The sequence below is a fragment of the Phlebotomus papatasi genome, chromosome 3 (genome assembly GCF_024763615.1).
Source record: "Phlebotomus papatasi isolate M1 chromosome 3, Ppap_2.1, whole genome shotgun sequence".
Classification (NCBI taxonomy): Eukaryota; Metazoa; Arthropoda; class Insecta; order Diptera; family Psychodidae; genus Phlebotomus; species Phlebotomus papatasi.
The window spans coordinates 33,745,932-33,766,640 of record NC_077224.1 but is presented as its reverse complement, the minus strand read 5'-3'; the positions used below and the strand labels follow the sequence as shown (position 1 = coordinate 33,766,640).

General features: G+C 32.4%; 3 protein-coding genes across 3 annotated transcripts in view; 2 read left to right on the top strand and 1 right to left on the bottom strand.

The window, feature by feature from the left end:
* The first annotated feature begins 3,524 nt into the window (after positions 1-3,524).
* Positions 3,525-18,683, top strand: LOC129805358 (tyrosine aminotransferase). Its single transcript, XM_055853231.1, has 4 exons — positions 3,525-4,138; positions 11,079-11,593; positions 17,761-18,054; positions 18,125-18,683. The coding sequence occupies exons 1-4, from the start codon at positions 3,943-3,945 to the stop codon at positions 18,458-18,460; spliced, it is 1,341 nt and encodes a 446-aa protein (XP_055709206.1). The 5' UTR covers positions 3,525-3,942; the 3' UTR covers positions 18,461-18,683.
* Positions 16,855-20,709, top strand: part of LOC129805348 (venom dipeptidyl peptidase 4) — a 153,720-nt gene continuing 149,865 nt past the window's right edge. Inside the window, exon 1 of the mRNA XM_055853212.1 lies at positions 16,855-16,858. The gene's annotated coding sequence lies outside the window, so the exon portion shown is untranslated. The remainder of the gene's footprint in view (positions 16,859-20,709) is intronic.
* The window catches only part of LOC129805345 (myosin-2 heavy chain), a 38,374-nt gene continuing 36,166 nt past the window's right edge, over positions 18,502-20,709 (bottom strand). The window contains exon 7 of the mRNA XM_055853208.1: positions 18,502-18,760. Within this exon, the coding sequence (XP_055709183.1) occupies positions 18,692-18,760 (69 nt within the window). The 3' untranslated portion in view covers positions 18,502-18,691. The remainder of the gene's footprint in view (positions 18,761-20,709) is intronic.

Genomic DNA, 20,709 nt, shown 5'->3' with positions numbered 1-20,709 from the left:
TTTAATGATATTAGATAATTCACTTTATTTAAATACGAATTTCACTTGCCGCGATGTGTTCCTTTGTAAAGTCCAATTCCAACTAACTGACTTGCAATTTTATCATTGACACATCTTGCACATCCGGCAATGGCTTCGCGCCATTATTGCAGTTATGGCACCACAAGTGGCGCCATCCAACAAAAAATATATCAAATTTCAATAAAATTCTATGCAATTAACACATATAAGTTCAATTTAAATCACGGGAAAATTATGGAAATGAAGTTTAACCATTCTGTCAAATAAAATTACGCTAAGCCGTCTCTCGGCTAATCCTCAGGTCTGTCAAGGCCCTTAGAATTTCTGACAAAACTAAATCGGTTCCAATCGGTTATGAATCGATAATGAACCGCACTATAAAAATTCATAACCGATAAGTAATTTTTATCCGAAATTTAATATCTTAACAAGATGCACTTTAAATCAATAACACGTGTTTACACACTATGAACAGTAAAAAAATTAACATTTTTTTTTTAAATAAATTAAAAAAAAAAATTGTTGAATAAAATTCATCCACACCGGTTTTCATTTTTATCAATCTTTTTTTTACAGAATTTTTCCAAGTCGCACGTTCTACATGAAAATATGTCATACAATCGCCGTAAAAAGTGAGAAAGTGTTTGTGGGAATTTCTTGGGATGGCATTCAGTGTATTTTGATAGAAAATATCCACAACCGCAAATGTGGAATGCTTTTCTACAGGTGGTGTCTTACTAGAACTAGTGGAATTCAACTGTAAAGTTTGAGGCCTCTATCTCTAATAGTTTCAGAGACAATCTACTTTAAAGATTTTCAGACACTTTTATGCATTTCTCATCCAATTTTCCTCATTAATAACCATAATAAGTTACATACAATTTAAACGAAATTTGCAACGAAGGAATCACACCTCTATAAGCTGATCTAGGCTTATCACTGGCTTTTCTCTTGAATTTTCCGGAACTTCTTCCATCTGTGTATTCTTGAGGATTTTTTTAGCCCAGTGACCATCCTGACCATCCTGGTGCGGGATTGTATTTCCGAACAAAAAAGTGCTTATATTTTTTTTTTGTAAAAAAATACAAACTTTTACGAACTTGTTTGTTCGTAAAAATTATAAAACGTGTTTGTGGGTGTTAAGATTTACGAGCATTTTGTAAGTCCTCAGTAGGAATTCACCAACATTTACGAACAATTTTACGACATATTTTTTTCTGAGTGTTTTTTTTTTTCAGAAAATCACAGATCTTCTGCGATTTTGTCATCGGACAACCCTATCCTAGCAGATCCTGTGACTTTCTGGAGGAAGCAGGAGAAATCTTCTGACCAATTTGAGTAAGGCCAAAGCTTGTTTAAAATTCTCTGAAAATTATAAGACAACTATGGTAGTGTGCCAAATTTCGGCATAGTTGCATATAAGCACCGAAGTCCTAAGTTTGAAATGCAATATTTCTAATTCATATTGATATTTCTTTACTTTCTTTTCGGGAGGGTTGTGTGGAACCTTGAAGACTAGTTTATCATCTTTGTTTTCTTTAAATCACTTGCTAAAATATTGAAAAATTAATAATAATATGGACATTGCTTTGGGTATAGTATTCCGGTCACTTTGAGTGAAATACCGGTCACCTTTTTTCTGACCACTTTTTGTAACGCAACGGATAGAAAATTTCAAAACGTCAAACAGAACGAGTTTAATATTTAGTTTAATACGTTTATATGACCCACAAGCCCTGAGATCTTCCGCGTAAATTGTCCTGAAGACCTGAAGAATAGCATCTCAAATTTACGCGCAGATTCCCGTAGCAATTTGCCCTTCCTGAACTCTTCCAAGGCCTTTTCCACATCATCTTTTTCATAGAAGCGATGGTTTTTTTTTCTCTAGACATTGTAGAACTCAGAAATTGAAAAAAAAAACACATAAAGTGAATAAGAAATTTAGGTAAGCAAAATATGTTGTCGCAATAGGCAACACTACCTCATTGGAGAGACGCTCACAAAGTATATACTTTTTTACGTGAAATACAGGATCCAGCTGAGAAATTTTACCCGAAATTTAAAGAATGATTCGCTATTAACATAAACAGAAACAATCTTAAATGAAAACTAATCAATTTTCATGAAAAACACCAAAGGAAAACCTCTTGCACTTCACCACAAATCGTAAGCGCCTCGACAAACCTGAGGATTAGCTGAGAGACGGCTTAGCGTAATTTTATTAGAAATAATCGTCAAACTACATTTCTATCATTTTCCACTAAGTCGTCTCTCGGCTTAAGTCGTAAGTGTATCTAGGGCAGGGGTATGACATTTCCTATGTTTCCTATATGTTTCTAGCGAGCCGAAATTTTTTTTGAGTTTATTAGCTGTTTTCTGTCATTGTAGAATGAATTAGTAAAAAATACTAATACAAAATAAAAGCCAATTTAATAACGAAGAGGCAACCGAAAACCCTAAATTGGCAATCTACATAGTTTTGTAGATATCTCGTAAAATGTGTACGAAAACAGGGAAAAAATTACACTGAAACTGGACGCATTTTTCAGAGCTAATGTCACCCACCTGATCTAGGGCATAAGACTACTAGAAACACAATCGATCTGTCACATTTTTTGTAGACTCCGTAGACTCTTTCCGCTCTTTCCACACTGAATTTTTACAACGCAATTTAAATTCAAATTCAACCTAAAATTTAACGGTTTTTGTGTTAATACATCCTAAAATGAATAAATATTTAAAAGAAAAATGAATTAATTGACTATTCGAAGATTACATACATAATTTTAATTATTTCATTTGCATGGCCGAAATTACACTCACTCAGTGGCCGAAATTAGAAGCTGGCCGAAATTTGGCACACACCCTATAAGATTTTTATATGCTTTCTGCTGATTAATTTTTACTGCTTCTTTATTTAATGCATAGACCTGTTCAAGAATAGCGTATTTGTGGTGGACTCCCATATGATATTCTTTTCAGGATCTGAAAAGATCATGCATCTGGGGAGTGAATTGGCACGATGGACTCCCCCCACCATGGAACTGTCCGTGTTTGTGGACCTACAGCTATGCAAATGAAGGTGATCAGTGATATTAGTTTGAGCTGAGAAATCAGTGGCAAGGTGGAAAATTCCCAATTTCACTCACAGGGCCTTCTATTGCGTGAGCCATTGACTATTTCATCTTCCAAAAAAAAAACAAGTAATCTACCATTTTCGTCTACGGCACATTGAACTGCCCAAAGATCTCTGCCCCGCGAAAAAAGTTCCATTCTGTGAGAACTTTTTACCCCCCTTGGGACACTAAAGTGTGTACGCCACTAAAACAGGAAGAATCTACGTTGTTAGCAAGAAAAAGAGGCTAGTGTGAGAGATTTCTTTTAATGATTTTTATTAAAATGTTTGTCAGTGATTTAAATTATAATTTTTAAACCAACACTGTATATGGGCTTTGGAGTGGTTGTGACTGTGGATGAGATTAATTTGTAATTCTCAATTCCAGATTTTTCGCGACTCGATCACCAGATAAAAGCTCACCACTTTGAAATCGCAACAAGTAGTTTCGTTGGAGAACTTGTCCAGTGAAGAAGACTATTATTATTTTTTTTTAACTATTCTTGGTGCGCATTTTGTGGCAATTTTTCAGCACAATTTTTGGCCTAAAAGAAATATGCTTTTATAGTTACAACCTTTACAACACAGATCGTAATTTAGACTCTTGCAGTTGCATTCAAAAGTGATGGTGTTAGTGAAATAGGAATTTTTATGTGAAGACTTTTAGTGATTAATATTTGACTATTAGATCAATAGAAAAGTGTGATATTTAGAGTTTTTATTGAGAGAGAGAGAGAAAATTAAAAAAAAGACATCCTAACTGGAAAAATTGTTAGATTATCATCTTCAAAGATCCTTTAAAGGATATGGAGACTGATCATATTAACAACAATCACGATAGGATCGTTAAGAAAACAACAAAACCCTTGTCCAGTAAGAGGACTAAATGGAATCTCAAGATCACATCATTTGCTGAAAGTACAGTAAATCCTATAAGAGCAATTGTTGATGGTCTCAAGTTCACTCCAAACCCAGAAAAGCAATTAATACCTTTGTCCATTGGTAAGTTTTCCCGACCTTCTTCATTTTATTTACAAAAAAAAAAAATAGTAAATCTTCCTCAGATATTGGAAAAAATGCCACGAAATTTGTCCCCCTCACATCGAAATCAAGTTTTTCAAGAATAGATCACGATCGCTCCTCCCATATAGCGTCCAGTTCTTGATCTTTCTCGAAGAGAATCTTCTCGAAATTGCATTTTTGGGAATCTTGTTTTTTTGAACTTTTATCTTTCACAAAAATTGTCCCAACATCACACATTGAAGTGATAATTGCATGATCACACATAAAGTGATAATAGTAAAAATACTTTTCAATAATAACTTGTCACAGTTTAGGCCGGGAGGTGCGAGATTTAAGTTCTTGAATTTGATTTACTTGTTTACAAGCGCAACGCAGTAGAATTCACTCGGACAATTTACATATTTTACGCATAGTTGTCATGAAAGTTTAGTCTTTCTATTTTATAACTTATCTAAAAGTAATTTATTAAAAACAGCGCTTCTTATATTAAAATGAAAATATTTACAATGAGAAAGATTATCAATTCTTGCATTAAAAAGAGAGCTATATATTTCATTCATGAAAAACTTGAAACGTTCATTCAATTCAAAATTTTCTGTTAATTGAAATACATAAAAAAAAATATTTTGAAATCAATGTTACAAAATGATGATAATATAAATGAGATCAATGAGATCCATTCTCAGAAAGAGAAATAGTCAACGATGTTGGGAGTTCACTGTCATTTCTCATTGGGGCCGAAAACACGATACTAAAATAGATGAACATTTAGCAAAAATTGATAGGAAGCTTTAAAAGTAATTTTAGGAGCAAAACCGAGCAGAATTGTTAGGAAATAGCAATAATATTTTAAATTCCGCAATATTAATAAGAAAAATTTAGTTTTTATTAAAAAAAAATATTTTTCACACATACGGTTAACCGTAAAAGCATGGTTTTGCAGATTTTAGAAGCTCCACTTTATTATTTTTTCTATTTTTACATTTTTATTTTTTCAGTTTTATTATCACTCAACTTGTTTTTTTTTTCCTTTGCAATACAAAATGAGAAAATTTTGTGCCTAGTTTTTTTTTTTACAAACTACATTCACAAAACCTCTCAGTAATACAAACATTAATACATATAGATTAGGTGAGACTAGTAGGGGAGACCCGGGTAGATTAGCCACCAAATGAAATTTTTGATTGCGTATAAATTTATACAAAAAATGTTTGTAAGCCTCATTCACATGATGAAAAAGTGCATAAGAAAAAATACATAAATCAAAATAGAGCAATCTGATTGGCTGAGGCTTACGCACTTTTGCATAGAAATTTTTCATAAAGATTATTTTATTTCTCAATTTAATTCCCAACTGTTCCCAATTTCAAATCAAACGCGCGCGACAAAAATCAGCTGTCAAATTTTCTCGGTTAACAAACAGTAATTGTAATTTCTTACTTGTTACAACTGGTGAGAGATCCTCCCCAAGGTTCTGCGCTGCGGCTCAGGTGCAACTTCTCTCCTGATGCAATGCTGACACCACACAATGCTTCCTTCAAAATCAATTCCGGACATTTCAATTCTTGAGTTCTCGTGGAAAAACAGCACTTCTATTGTTGGAGTAGTTCTTCTATGTTTTGCTGATGGTCCTGTCCTGATTCCTCCGTGTTGCTGGGTTATCTTTCGGGATAACATTGTGCTCCACATTACACATCTCAAATCTGAGTCTTTTTGTACAATGCACACGCATTCCACCGAGATATCACACACGAGGGCAATGCTTGGAATCCTTGGAATACTCTCTGCCCAAATATTCTGTATTTTTCTCTCCTCCGTGAATTTTTACTCACGAAAACAAACAAATTTGCTCCACGCGCATCACACAATTGATTTGACAGCTGATTTTTGTCGCGCGCGCATTTGATTTGAAATTGGGAACAGTTGGGAATTAAATTGAGAATTACAAAGTAAAATTTCTCATGCAACTTTTCATCATGTGAATCCAGCTGATAAATATCTCAATGAATAGTAAGGGAAATATATATTGAGAATAGAGTGGTTTCATCAATATTCCTTCGAAGGCAAACTATAAGATACCACTATCTAATACTATACGTGGCTAATCTGCCCCGATCTCCCCTTTTGAAAGATGGCGGCAGTCGCAAGAAGGTCACTGAATATGAAAAATATTAATCTATGTATTTATTATGTATATCAAAAAAAACCTATAGAATAATTCTAAATTCTAAATATAACGCAGAAGATTTTTAGCCACTGAGAGAAATCCGAAAAAGTTAAAATAACATTCCGGAAATGTTACAGTAGAGTCTCTCAAATCTGAATCTCTCAAATTCGAACGCCGTTTGGATTCAAAATGTCAATTGTGAGGTTATGTTAGAAGGTCCGTATTCTAGGTGAATGAAAATCATATTTATGTGCTTCTTCCTGAATGTTTACATACATTATAGTCGTGTAAAATGAAAAGGAAGTATGTTAGAAAGGTTACAAAGTACAATTTAATCTCACACAAATTTCGTTAGTTTTGAAAAAATCGTTCGAATTTGGGAGGTGAGAAATGTCAAAAATACCCCCCGAGCGTTCGAATTTAGAAGACTCTACTGTAATTTTACCCTGCAGTATTGATCCGAAATCAGTGTAAATATTATGCTTTTTAGGTGTAGTAGGGGTTTTAGTTACTCTTTTTCATGTTAATTTTACCCTTAAAAAGGTGTAAAAAATTAAATTAATTAAAAAAATATTGATATATTTTTACACCTAAAAAGTGTTAAAATTATGAGGAAAAAAAGTTAATCGCACCCCCGTTTTTTTCTTAGTGGCGGAATCTTATTTACAGTCGAGTTCCTCATATTTGAACGACGGTTGAGTTCAAAATGTAAAATTTGAGGTTATGTGAAGAAAGTTTTGCGTGGAGTGCCATTTTTCTCTGATGTTTCTTCAATATTATCGTATTATATTAACTTCCGCAACAAATTCCATCTATTTCACAATAAATTACATTGAGATATTCTCTAAAGTTGTTTATCTTAATTTAGGGAAAGTGAATTTCACATGAATTCCGTTATATTTTTGAAAATATTGTTCAAATTTGAGGAGTGAGAAATGTCATCTATACCCCCCAAATGTTCAAATTTGAGGAACTCTACTGTATTAATATATAATAATTTTTTGTTTTACTTTTATTATTTATAATAATGGCGAATTAGTTAAAATTTAATAGAACATAATTTTTCGAAAGCATAATCTTTTTCAACATTATGCCCAGCGCAGAATAACTTTTGTTTAGTAAACATGTTTTTGATATTTCAATGAGTATAAGAGTTCAATGAGTATAAGAATTCAATGAGTTGGATTTTTGAGATTATTGTCCACTTTTAAGCATTACATGCTCTCCATCTTTTTGCAATTACTCAGTCAAAAATTAATATTTTTTAACAAGAATTTCACCAAAAGAAAGCTAATAAATTTGTCTTGAAACGACACCAAAGAAAGAAATAAAATTCAAAGCCTACTGCGATTGACTTCATATCAAGCGTTGGCCAAAATATTTCGTATAGGGTAAGTGTGCCAAATTCCGGCCAGCTTGCAATTTCGGCCACCTTTTTTGTTCTTCGAATTTCCATGAACTTTTAGATTTTACGTACTCTAGAGATTATACAATGCAAAAGAATAACAAAAAATGTAGCTACTACAAACGAGATGACGTGAAAAAGGCATTGGAAGAATTCCAGAAGGGCAAGGAACTATGAGAATGAGGGTGGCCGAAATAGGGTACCAAAGCTATGTCTACATTTTTATTCATTTTAAAATGTATTAAGAATGATTATAGAGTAAATAAAGACGGTAAACTCTTTACAAGGTTCCAAGCAACACTCTTTCAGAAGAAAGAATAAAAAAAATCAATTTGTATTTAAAATATTACATTTCAAACTTGAGACTTTGACGCTTGCATGCAACTATGCCGAAATTTGGCACACTTGCCCTACACGCTTTAAATATACAGTAGAGTCTCTCAAATTCGAACGATTGGGGGGTATTTTTGACATTTCTCACCTCCCAAATTCGAACGATATTTTTAAAACTAACTGAATTTATGTGGGAATAAATTGCACTTTGAATCAAATTCCCGTAATTTCTCACAAGTCTTAGTGGTAACATATTTCCATTTCATTTTACACGACCATAAATGTATGTAAACATTCAGGAAGAAGCACATAAATATGATTTTCATTCACCAAGAATACGAACTTTCTAACATAACCTCACAATTGACATTTTGAATCCAAACGGCGTTCGAATTTGAGAGATTCAGATTTGAGAGACTCTACTGTAACAAATATTTGGCTACTTATTCTTAGATTTAGAAGAGTCTGTACAATCTCTGTTTTCTTTTGAGTGATCAACCTTAAGTTGATCCTAGGTTCACTAACATAAGTCTGATATTCCCTACAATCTTTCCAAAATTATGTTTTTGGATTTATTTCTAAAATGACTGCAACAATTTTGTATTTCATTTTCGGACATGATCAACAGATGATCAATTTTATACGCCATTTTTTATTCACAAATTGTTTTTTCCTTACTTGTTTATCCCTTTTTAATGACCAGCGCACAATAACTTTTGTTTATAAACATGTTTTCAAAATTGTCTATAAGAATGAGCGAGATGACTAGATCTACATTTCATTCACTCTCACTAAAATGTCAAAAATATGTTTACAAAACAAAAGTTATTGTGCGCTGGGCATATGCATATGACTGTAAGGAGATTGTCCGGTTTTTATACAAATTGAACTTACAAACTGAATATTATGCCCAGCGCACAATAACTTTTGTTTGTAAACATGTTTTTAGAATTTTCCATAAGTGTGAGCGAGAGAACTAGATCTAGATATCATTCACTCTCAATGAAATTCCAAAAACATGTTTTCAAAACAAAAGTTATTGTGCGCTGGGCATTATACAAATTCAGTAAATCTCAAAATATTATGATTTATAATTTTCATGTTTTATTAGAATACGTGGTCAAAAATCCTAAGTCTGTAAACTCTTCTAGGGAATTAATTTCTTTTAAGAATGAAGTACAGTAACTCTTGCTTATAATTTAGTTCTTTTTTCGCTCGGGATACTTTTTAATTCAAACGGCAGTTACATTAAAAAAATGTTTACATTCTTGCTATTCACGGTCACCCCTAGTAGTTACCCACATATTTTCACGTTAACCCTTAAAATTATTCATTATTTGGAAGATATTTATCTCCTAAATTCACAAATTTTCGAGACTATAACTCTCAGCGTACATCAAGTGCTGAAATTTAGCATTTTTATACAAATGTTGCTAACTATTACTCAACCATTTCCAGACGCTATAACTTTGACAGAAGATTCAACACAATTAAGTTCTATTTTTTTCTGAAGAAAATTATATTAATTTGCCCCTTGACTCTTCTAGTATGTTACTGTTTAGTGAAAAAGCATTAAATATAATTTGAAAACTTCTTAAATACAAGAAAAATACGCGAGTGTAAAATGCTGCTATTGGAAACAAATTAATTCAAATGGAGACAAGGGAAATTTTCTAATTGGAGACAAACAGTGTGAGTGAAATCGCGACGAAAGGCTTCCAAAACCTTGTTGAGTTGCTCTTGAGTGTAGGATTTGTTCTTACTCCTGCTCTTTTCTCCTTTCCCATCTGAGATAATAAGAAAATCTCTTTAAAAAAAAAATCATATTTCCGGGGTTTCCCATTGAAGCATTTGCAGACACTTCAGAAAAACTCTTTTTGTTCACGAAATAGGTAATTATTTAATTTGAAAACTTCACGTACCGTTAATAATAAAGATTAGCAGTGAATTTAACTAAAATTAGCCAGAAATATGACATAAATGTTAAACAAAACGAATAAACAACAGTCACCTCATTGTTTTTTTCATTGGAAAACATGGTCGATCTATGAAAAATTCGATGGTGAAAAGGTACACTTTTAATTTTTCTGAGAAATTAACAAATTAAAATATGTGAATATGAATGGATTTTTGCTTTATTTGGAGCAAAATTAACTAAATAATGAAAATGTGGTATAGAAAATATATAAATATAGTAATTTAGTACTGTATTTATCATGAAAACAATGACGTTTCCATTTGGAATAGCGAAACATTTCAATTTGGAGCAGATTTTGAATTAGCTTAATTTACCCTATTCATACCAAAATTAAATAGGGTATGAATGTTAGAAAAAATTAATTAATAAATGAAGTTTTTAACGTTCATACACCCTAGATCTATCTTAAGGTCTAACCAGGATATGAATTGTAGGATAGCAGGTCTATCCTACAATTTACTTATTTTTGAACTTTTACCTCATTCTCCTCAGGGTTCTAATTTAAAAGTTAAAAAATTTAAAGTCCAAGTTTTTGTTCATAAAGTTCGTTTTCTGTAAGAAAAAGGAAAACATCCTTAGTAAGAATCCAAAAACTTGCGTATTTTATAGAAAGTCCACATTCCTATTTAAGTTTTTAAAAAAAAAATACCTATCCATAAACATATCAGATTGTTCAATAACAAATAATATCATACCGATAAAAGTCAAAGAGTTTTAAAATTGTGCAAAACAACATTATTGTTGTTTGTCTCATATTTGTGGAATTGATTATAAATGAATTTTATTCCTTTGGAGACACTCACATAGATTGAGGTGTGTGAGAAACCTGTGTCGCTCAGATGATTTGCATATTCATGATTAGGACTGACGACAACAGACCAGCCTCCGGAATAAATTAAAGTGGGACAGGCGGTTGGGGTTCTCGAGTGAGAGAGACTATAAATTACTCACTTGATTGGACTTCTTCCAATATCACTAAAAGCTCTTTTCACGCTCCAATGTTGCTTTTCTTTTGCTGATGTTGTGTTGTTACCAGGTGATCCGACAACATTCGGCAATCTCCAACCATGCCCCGAGATCGTGGAACCAGTGATTGAGATGCTTCGCTTGAACCAGTGCAACGGCTATGGACCATCAACTGGACTCGTGGAGGCTCGTCGGGCGGTTGCTGAGTATGAAGCGAGACAGAACGACGTTGGTCCCCTTACAGCAGATGACATAATCCTTTGCAGTGGCTGCTCATCAGCTCTTGAGCTTTGCATTGCTGCACTGGCTGATCGTGGCCAGAATATTCTCATCCCTCGACCAGGTTTTTCAATTTACCAAACACTCGCTCCTGGATTTGGTGTTGGCCTCAGAATGTATGATCTTCTGCCTGAACGGGGCTGGGAAATCGATCTGCTGCATCTGGAATCTCTTATTGATGAGAACACAGCTGCTCTCGTAGTTCTCAATCCTAGCAATCCCTGTGGCAGTGTCTTCAGCAAGAGTCACCTTCAGCAGATCATCAAATTGGCTGAAAAGTACTATTTGCCCATTATAGCAGATGAGGTATTAACCCATTCCTTACCATTGTATTATACATCATACGCAAATTGAGTGATTTTTAATGATTTATTTCTGGGCAATTTTTATCCGAATTGCTGTCGGGAATGGATTTTTAGTAACGTTAGTTATTCAATTACTTGAAAAAAAATAGTCCGACAGAGATGAAAATACATTTTGTTATTATTTTCTTGCTTCGCGGAAGGTAATGCAAAATTTTTGCTCAAAATGGTGGACAGAAAATTTGACATCCCGTCGAATTTGTTAAAATTGGCCCTCATCCTCTCTCCTGAATTCAATTCTAGTTACCAATTTATATTCTTGGATAGTTACTCTATCTAAATCAATAAAGTTTGTAGTGAATTAATCTACAGAATTTAAATTTAGTGACCGTTAAGACGCGTGTTTGAGGGCGGTTCCCCGCGCCTCCATGAGAGATCAAAAATTTTTCTCTTCAAAAAAATCATCTATTAATTAGTAAGGAAATAATTCCAAAATATGAACATTCTATCTCAAGTATTTCTAGTACATTGACTGAATGGGTTAATATGTCCCTTGAGAACCTTAGAACTTTCCTACTCTCATTCATTTTTATCAGAGTTGAACGTAATTGACAAAACATTATCTAGAACATAGATTTTTATTAAATTTGGATTTGTTCAAATTATGGCGTTATTCCAATGAAAAGGGGGAAATCTTTCTCCAGGGCATTTTTTTTTTTGTAGCACTTTACTGTTTTCTTACATTTTTCTACATACAGTGGCGACAAGATAAATAGCACACCTTCAGGAGTTTTCTATTTTGATGTTTTATGATACGATATCAATCTTTATACCTGATTATACTTTATTTTTTTTTAGAAAATATAAAGTTTATTATAAATAAAAATGATAATTATTTAATATTTGGATCTGTTAAAACTTATGTGTTTTTGTCATTTAATGAGTTTAGGTATGTATAATTCCTGTGGACAATTTAAATAGCACACACTCATTTTCTCTAAAAAATATTACCTGAAATTTACTTTTATTTTAAAATTCATTATATTCCTGTATTTTTGATCATTTAGGCGTTAATGCCACAAATTTTCGTAAAATAAAGTTATGAGAACTGAAAAATCATGTAAATAAAGCCTTTGGTGCAGATGTGCAGTAGGGTGTTTCAACGAGGAAAAAATTTTTTTGGCACTATTCTCACGGTAGGGGAAAGCTCCCATGCTTGATACTGTAAAATGATGTCCAAGGTTTGTGATTATTTTCTGATTAACACAAACCGAAGCGATTCTTCCACTATGACAAAAAAATGTCTCACTTATTAGGTTCATAATCCAACCTCAAATAGTTCCTGGAAATCCTTAGATTTTCCTCAAGAAGAAAATGGAAATTCAGTAGCGATTTTTATACAAGTTGGGTCCGGGGCCTTCCTGTATAATAATTGATTCGACAATTCGGAGGCCCATATTCACTGCAAAAATTCACCGGATACAAAAAATTGCACATCAATATTTAGACAGAACTCTAATCTATCTGCTTAAATCGTTTATATGACTGGTTATTAGTTTTAAAATCACTTTTATGTAATTTTTCTAAGCCATGTTTTTATGACATTAGGGCGCTAGCGAAAACCATTTTTTCACTTTGAGTCCATGAAAATGTCATTCTGCAACCTTAAAATTCAGGCAACAGGGTTGAAGATTATGTCAATTGTCGATAAAATTGGCGGATTGCAATATGTGTAATTATGAAATAATCACATCTAATGTTATAGTTGCCACATTAAAATTATCATTCATGGACCCTTCTTAGAATATAGGATGGACACAAGTAGAATTTATGAATTTGTTACTACCCACAAAAACAGTGTCCACCAATTAAAAGTATTTTTACATAAATATTAGTACTGATGAACCCTCTATGTGCCTATGATAGTAGTTTTCCTGTACAGCGACATTAATTAAGAAATACTTATGAAATATCATGTATCGAAATTACAGTTTTGGGCCTATTTTTGATTTTTGCTTCCTGAAACTAGGAAAAAAGAGCTAGGATCCTAATTTTTTTTTAGGAAATGTGAGGCTTAGCACCAGCTATTGAAATGTATTGCGATGAGTCATAACTATTGATTAACATAGGAAAAAAATAGTTATTATCAAGCTTGGATCGTATCAAGCATGGTCACTTTCCCCTACTGTATTTGATGAGACAAGAAAGTTTTTCTTCGACGACCATATGGTCAGACGCCGTTTAGAGGTGGCTGAACGACCCTCTCTCTAGAACATTTTTCTGATTTTACACTACAGAGAGGGTCGTTCAGCCACCTCTAAACGGCGTCTGATCATTATGGTCGTCGAAGAAAAACTTTCTTCTCTCATCAAATACAGCACCGTGAGAATAATGCCAAAAAATTTTTTTTCCTTGTTGAAACACCCAAATGTGCAGGCTTTACGCAATAAAGTTTAGGATAACTAAGATTTTTTTTTGTAAATTATATTATTCAAAGACGATAACCATCAATTCAATAATTTTTTATGATCAAACTTACAAATCACGCAAAAACTCGAAAATTTCGAAAAATAATTACAATTTCTAGAGAACATTCTGCCATTGTTCTTATAGTAAAACTGAATTTATTTGTTGCCGTGCCGAAAATAAAGCAACAAATTGAACAAAATTTGAAAAAGTAACTGATGTGAACATTACTGAAAGCCAATTATGTAAAAATACCCGGTTTAGAAGTGTTTCCAGACGTACGGATTTAGTATCCAAGCGAAACCATACCTGTTATTTTATTTTTCTTAAAGAGCATATGCAGAAGGACCAGTAATTCTAGAATAATATTTCGATAAACCGATGCATTTCTGTTTAATATCACAAGATATGACATAACAAAATATTAGATGTCCCAAAAGTCAAGAATTTTGTCCTTGATACATAACTAAGAACGTAAAACTTATCGGTGGTAATTTTATAGTATGGGGTTACTTTTTGCGAAGTGGTGTATTGTCTGTACATGGAATATCAGGCAATATAAACCAATTTTATTTACAAGGATATCTTTGGACAAGACATGTACTTCAACATCGAAAAGGATTTGCTTTTTGTTTTTAAGTTTTAACCAAGCTAATGATCACAAACACATTACCAAGAGTTTTAAAACTCGTTCAGTTAGAACAAAATTGACCTTCTGGAATGGGCAGGATGGTCTAAGGACCTCAATCTTGTTGATTTTAAAGGAAAAGATTGACCACAAGATAAATCTCTCGAATAAGACTAATTTGAGATAGTTTTAAGTAGATATCCACATATGAAATACAATCACATTAGAATAGTGTCAAATCCTGATTTCCTTAATGATCCTTTACTGTCAAGCGCTCATTTTTTCGAAAAGTTACTTAACTAAGTACTAATAATCCAAATTTAATTTAATTGAAAATAAAATTCATAAGTTACTAATTGCAGTAGAAGCCGAAAACTATCACTTTTTATAGGGTGTGCTATTTATATTGTCCTCTTAACATGTGCCATTTCAAGAATTTTTTGATCATACTAAAAACTTTCAGGGTTTTTCTTCATATTCAAAATGTATTTATATACAAGTTCAATTATTATTATTACTTTCATCATTTAAAAGCATAATTTTTCGAAAAACAAAGCATATATTACAGTGTCCGAAACTGTGTTATTTATATTGTCGCCACTGTAGTCAACTTTCCTTTGTGTTGGTTCTTGTCATGACTATTTGGTTGTTTTGGAGCAGAAAGAAGACTGGGGAAAACAGTCGAGACATGAACCAACACAAAGAAAAGTCGATAGTTTAGAACAGAGGCGTGCAAGAACCGTTGAAACCGAATAATCGTCAAATAAAACATGTACGTCAATGGTCAAAACGCTACCAGAACAAACTTATTTTGACGTTTATTCGGTTTCAACGGTTCTTGCACACCTCTGATTTAGAACCACTTCAGAACCGTCATGTGCTAAAAAAATGTTTAGGAGAAAGATTTCTCCTTGTCATTCTTCATTGCAACATATTCCTTATTTTCCTTAATTAACCTTGATAAAGGCTATTTTTTTTGTCTATTGTTTTGTGCATGTGACACTGAAAATTAACACTTGACTTCTCCTAAACGATTCGAAGTATCTGGATCAAATTTGAAAATCATTAAGAACCTATTAGGTCGTTACCCCTTTTTCTTTCCATATTCAAAATAAACAAATAAAGGATATTCATCTATTTAAGTCAGATTTTTTAAAATTAATTCGTAAATGTTTGTGAATTCTCACTGGGGATTTACGAAATACTCATAAATCGTATAACCCAGAAGTGCACAAAAAACTCATTCAATTTTTACTTTTTTCACGAAGACGGTTCGTCAATAGAAAATTTTTTCCTACAGTTTTACTATTTGTTTGTACATTCGTGTTTCTTTGCCAAACTTTGCGAATAATGGTGAAATATTAGAAGATTTTTTTTTCTGTTTGCATACGAACATTTACAAACAGATGTTTGTGGACGAACAAAAATGATCGCCAAGTGATCATGTTAGGAATAATTTTCGTGAACGAATGACACACGATTCATATAAGCGTTTGCTAAGTCCCCAGTGGGAATTTAAAAGAATTTACGAACATTTACGAGATACTTTTTAAAAATATTGTTTTTGTGATTCTGAATCTTAAGATTCCTGCATTATTGTATTTTATTGTATAGTCCTACATGTTACTTTCTGTATCCTGGGCATGAACCAATAAACTTATTATTATTATTATTATTATTTTAGATGATGAACAAAGAGAAAAGGAAAACCAAGAAGAAGTACAAAACCTACATAGAAGAGTACTTTTTAATTACTTGGATTACTCTCCTATACCCTAATTAAACGTGGCAATATATTGGTAACTTTTGTCAGCAAAAATTGAATTTAGCAAATAAAAAATCTAAAACAAAAATGACAAATTTCGAAAGAATTAGAATAAAGTTTATTTTCTCCTTTTCTGATCCGCGGCACAAAGTCCTGGTATTGGGTCTGTTTTGTAATTTTCATTTCTTCATGTTGTCATAACTCTTGATAAGGTGGCTTGCTCTACATCACGACATTCCAATGCGCGACATATCTCGGATTTTGAATCAGTGGTATTAAATATTGTTTCGACTAAAATACAATTCTTCGTGTACAAATTCCTATTTGAACTAGACTAAATTATTTAAGCGTTTCTTTTTTGTTAATGCATAAAGTGGGTCAATATAAAAGATCGATATTATGCTAGTCGTAATTGCGGGATCTCAGATTCATAGAGAAAGTCTACTATCCAATGATTCACTAAAGCCCACAACTTTTAAGGATTAAATAAAATTGATTATTTTTCTAAAAAGAATAGAGACGGTAGTTATAAACGATATTGAAAACTCAAACATGATTTAAAACTATTTTTAATAAATTTTGTTATTTCATTGACTGACCGAAATAGATTTTTTTTGTTACTTTTTTAAACTTAAAAAAAAACTAGTTATTTTTGATTATACGCAGCCACCTTCCGTTTTATAAAATATATGAAATCTTGCAAATGTAATAGAAATAACATTTCTTTCCATTTTGGAATATGTGCTAAAAAGCAGGTTTTTCGCAAATCTTGTTTAACCCTTTAAGGACGATTGGGTCACCGGGGACCCAAAAAAGAAATTTTTCCTACGGTCTTCTAAAGTTGTGTTTTGCTCTAAAAAGTCAGAAAAAAATTATTTTTTCCGACCCCCAATTTTAAACCTTCTCGTCCTTAAAATGTTAATGTAACTCTTTGAAATCGCTCCAAAATACACAAAGTACAAGTGCATTTCTTTAAAAAAAAAGTTTTAAACAGTCGATGACTTGACCTTGACCATAGGGTAAGATAGGGTAATTTAGAATCGTGTCTAATTTGGAACTTTGAAATTTCTTAACAGTTTTAGATGGGAAGAGAAAAAAAATGAAGAAATACCGAATTACTCCATCTTACCTTATTTAGTGTAAATTATTTTCAATAATTAATTATTATTTTTTTTAATATGCAAAAAAAAATCTGTTTTAAGCAAGTCTAAATGATTTAAAAATAAATTCCCATTTATAATTTTAAGAGCATTATATCTTCAATCTACTATTTCAGAAACCTAATTAACTCTTATATTTCTAAAATTTTCAGATTTATGAGCACATGGTCTACCCGGGAAAAGTTTTCCACTCAGTGAGCTCTCTGTCCAAAAACGTACCCGTGCTGTCTTGTGGAGGCCTCACGAAGCGTTTTCTCGTACCTGGCTGGCGCATGGGCTGGATAACTATTCATGATCGCCACAATCTCTTTAAGAACGTTCGAACAGCGCTAATGAAACTCAGTGCGAGGATTCTAGGACCAAATGCTGCAGTTCAAGGAGCATTGCCGAGAATTCTCACCGAAACACCTCAGTCATTCTTTGACGAAACTGTTGCCATTTTACAGGTAATATCATGTAATTTTTTCTTCTAAAATTGACTTTTAGATAAAAAATGAGAATTTTTTATTTTGCCAGAAACATGCCACACTTGCCTATGAAATTCTGACCGAAGTGAGAGGACTAAGGCCAATAATGCCAGATGGTGCAATGTATATGATGATCAGGATTGATGTGGACAATTTTCCTGAATATCCGACGGATTTGCATTTTGTCAAAGCTCTCGTGGAGGAACAGAGTATTTTCTGTTTGCCCGGACAGTGTTTCGAATATCCAAACTACATAAGGATCGTCCTAACAGTTCCGGAAGATCTACTCCGCGAAGCCTGTTTCAGAATTGCCGAATTCTGCGAGAAACACTTCAAGATCGACGAAAGAATTATCCAGAATGCAATAATTGACACAGTTAATTGAGATTCCGTCCATGTTATCTTTTTTAAAAAAAAATCTCTCTCTTTTTGTACTTAATGTTTAATATATTTTCTCTAAAATTTATAGATAATGTCTAGTCTGACGTAACTTGCTTATATAAAATTCTTGTACTTCAGATTGTTAAAACAATTTGTTTTTCTTTTGTAATTAAGAAAAAAAACCACTCTGGATGCAACGAAAAAAATATAAAGTCTCATTAATGATATCCAATATCTATTTATTGGTTGTCCGCTTATTTCGGAAAATACTTCTAAAACGGGCAGCAGGTGAAGCAGTGGGATTCTGCAAGAATACAAAAAAAAAACAAGACGAAAGCTTTACCATCACTGTGTGCATAAAGAAGGAATTATACGGAAAAAAACTTGGAAATGAACCTAAGGACCTATAGGAACACATTAACCGTCAAAGAATACCTACCAGTTGGTAAAAAAAAATTACGATAAACATAGTTCAGAGAGTGGTGCAGCTAAACTCTTTTTATACTTTTCTTTCAAAAACGTTCTTCATTGACTTTTTTTTCAGTATGTTTCCGTTATTCGCCTAGATTCAGAGAATAAATAAAATTTACAATTGGAAATTTAAATATTTTTTATGGTTTATTCTCATCCAAATATGAAAGTTTTAGTGTGTTTTTCTCATTCACAAGGAACCCCATAACAGTAATGCTTTGTTATATAGGGTAAGTGCTCATAATTTTGTCCAGTTTCTTATTTTGGACACTTTGAAGATAACCTTGGACACTAAAAATAAATTGATTAAAATGATGAATTTTTATTCCAATATTTGATGAAAAATGAATTCTATCTAAATATTTGTTCTTTTTGGAAGATTTTGACACTAAATACGTTAAATTTTGAATATGATTTGAGTTGAAATTGCTTTGTTGAAAATTCAGTGTGAGCAATTGCTTACGAGAAATATGACAGAACTTCGTGGCTTACTTCAGTCTTATTTAGTTTTGGTGAAGTACTAACAAAGTTTGTTCGCTGTTTTTGAGTGATATTATTGAATATTCATTGAATATTGTGTTGATTCACGTTACTGATGATTTGTACATTTGACCTGAAGTGAGATTTGCCTTGTGAATTATATTTTTCGTGTGAAAAATGGGAAATGTTTTAAGACATTCACCAGTGAGGTGATGATTCTTATTTTGGACAGGTGTTTTTCTCACGAAATTTCGTGAAATTTTAGCTTTTGTGATGACTAGAGGTTGGACAAATGCCTGGAGAAACAAAGGAGCATCATCTCTATGAAAGAGATGTAGCGAGAAATGCCTTGAAAGGCTCCCGGAAAGGTCAGGGAATGAGCGAATCTGCACGTACTTGGAGTATCGAAGTCAACTCACTTTAATGAATGATATGGAAAGTTTCTGGGCTTCTGTGACATTCTACGTTTCCCTTACATGAACAGGAAGAGGACTTGGTAAGATTGGTTCATAAAATGAAGAACAATGGGCATCCTGTTGAGGCGGATTATCTGTCCAAATTTACAGACAAGTTGTAAAAATTAATAACCAAGTTGTCCAAAATAAGAGTCAAATTCACCTCTACATATCAATTCATTTTTAAACGTATTAAAACTAATTTTAGTAAAAATGAGATGATAAATAGCTTGCCAAGTTTCTAAACAATCCTTCTGAAAAGAGAGTAACAAAAAAAGTCAATTAGTATTGAAAATATCGCACTTCAAACTTGGGATATCGATGCTTATATGCAGACTGTCCAAAATTATAAGCACTTCCCCTAGTATGAAAAGTGGAAAATATATACTTTTTTTTATTTTGTATTCTTATATTGAGAGTTGAAAGGGGTTGTTGCAAAGCGTTCCAGTTTTGAGGAATGCTTGAAAGTGACTTTTATACTATACTTTCAAACTCTTTACAAAGTTCTTTTTGTTATTTTGTAATACAATTTAGAATTGATTTAAGCCATTTTGCTGTGCTATTACACTAGGTTTTTTTTCAATTTGTAGGTAAATTCAATTTAATTTTCAGATGATTTGTTCCTGTGCGTTATTTTGCATTAAAAACCAGTTAAATTGATAGATTTTCACTTATTTATACACTAACTTTATTCACAAAAACCTGTATAAAAATATGTTAAAATAGCAAATGTGGTTGCACAAATTAATTTGAATTCAGCAAATTAAAATTTTAAAATTGCTCATTAATTTCAATTTTATTGTAGTTTAACAAGTATAGTCTTGTGAAGCAAATTGTTCTTATTACA

What these genes read in the sequence shown, in the direction of transcription:
- LOC129805358 (XM_055853231.1), top strand. Translation starts at nt 3,943, where the DNA reads ATGGAGACTGATCATATTAACAACAATCACGATAGGATCGTTAAGAAA. An exon ending in ATTAATACCTTTGTCCATTG is followed by an intron (nt 4,139 to 11,078) that starts GTAAGTTTTCCC and finishes TGTTGTTACCAG; the next exon opens with GTGATCCGACAACATTCGGC. An exon ending in TGCCCATTATAGCAGATGAG is followed by an intron (nt 11,594 to 17,760) that starts GTATTAACCCAT and finishes TAAAATTTTCAG; the next exon opens with ATTTATGAGCACATGGTCTA.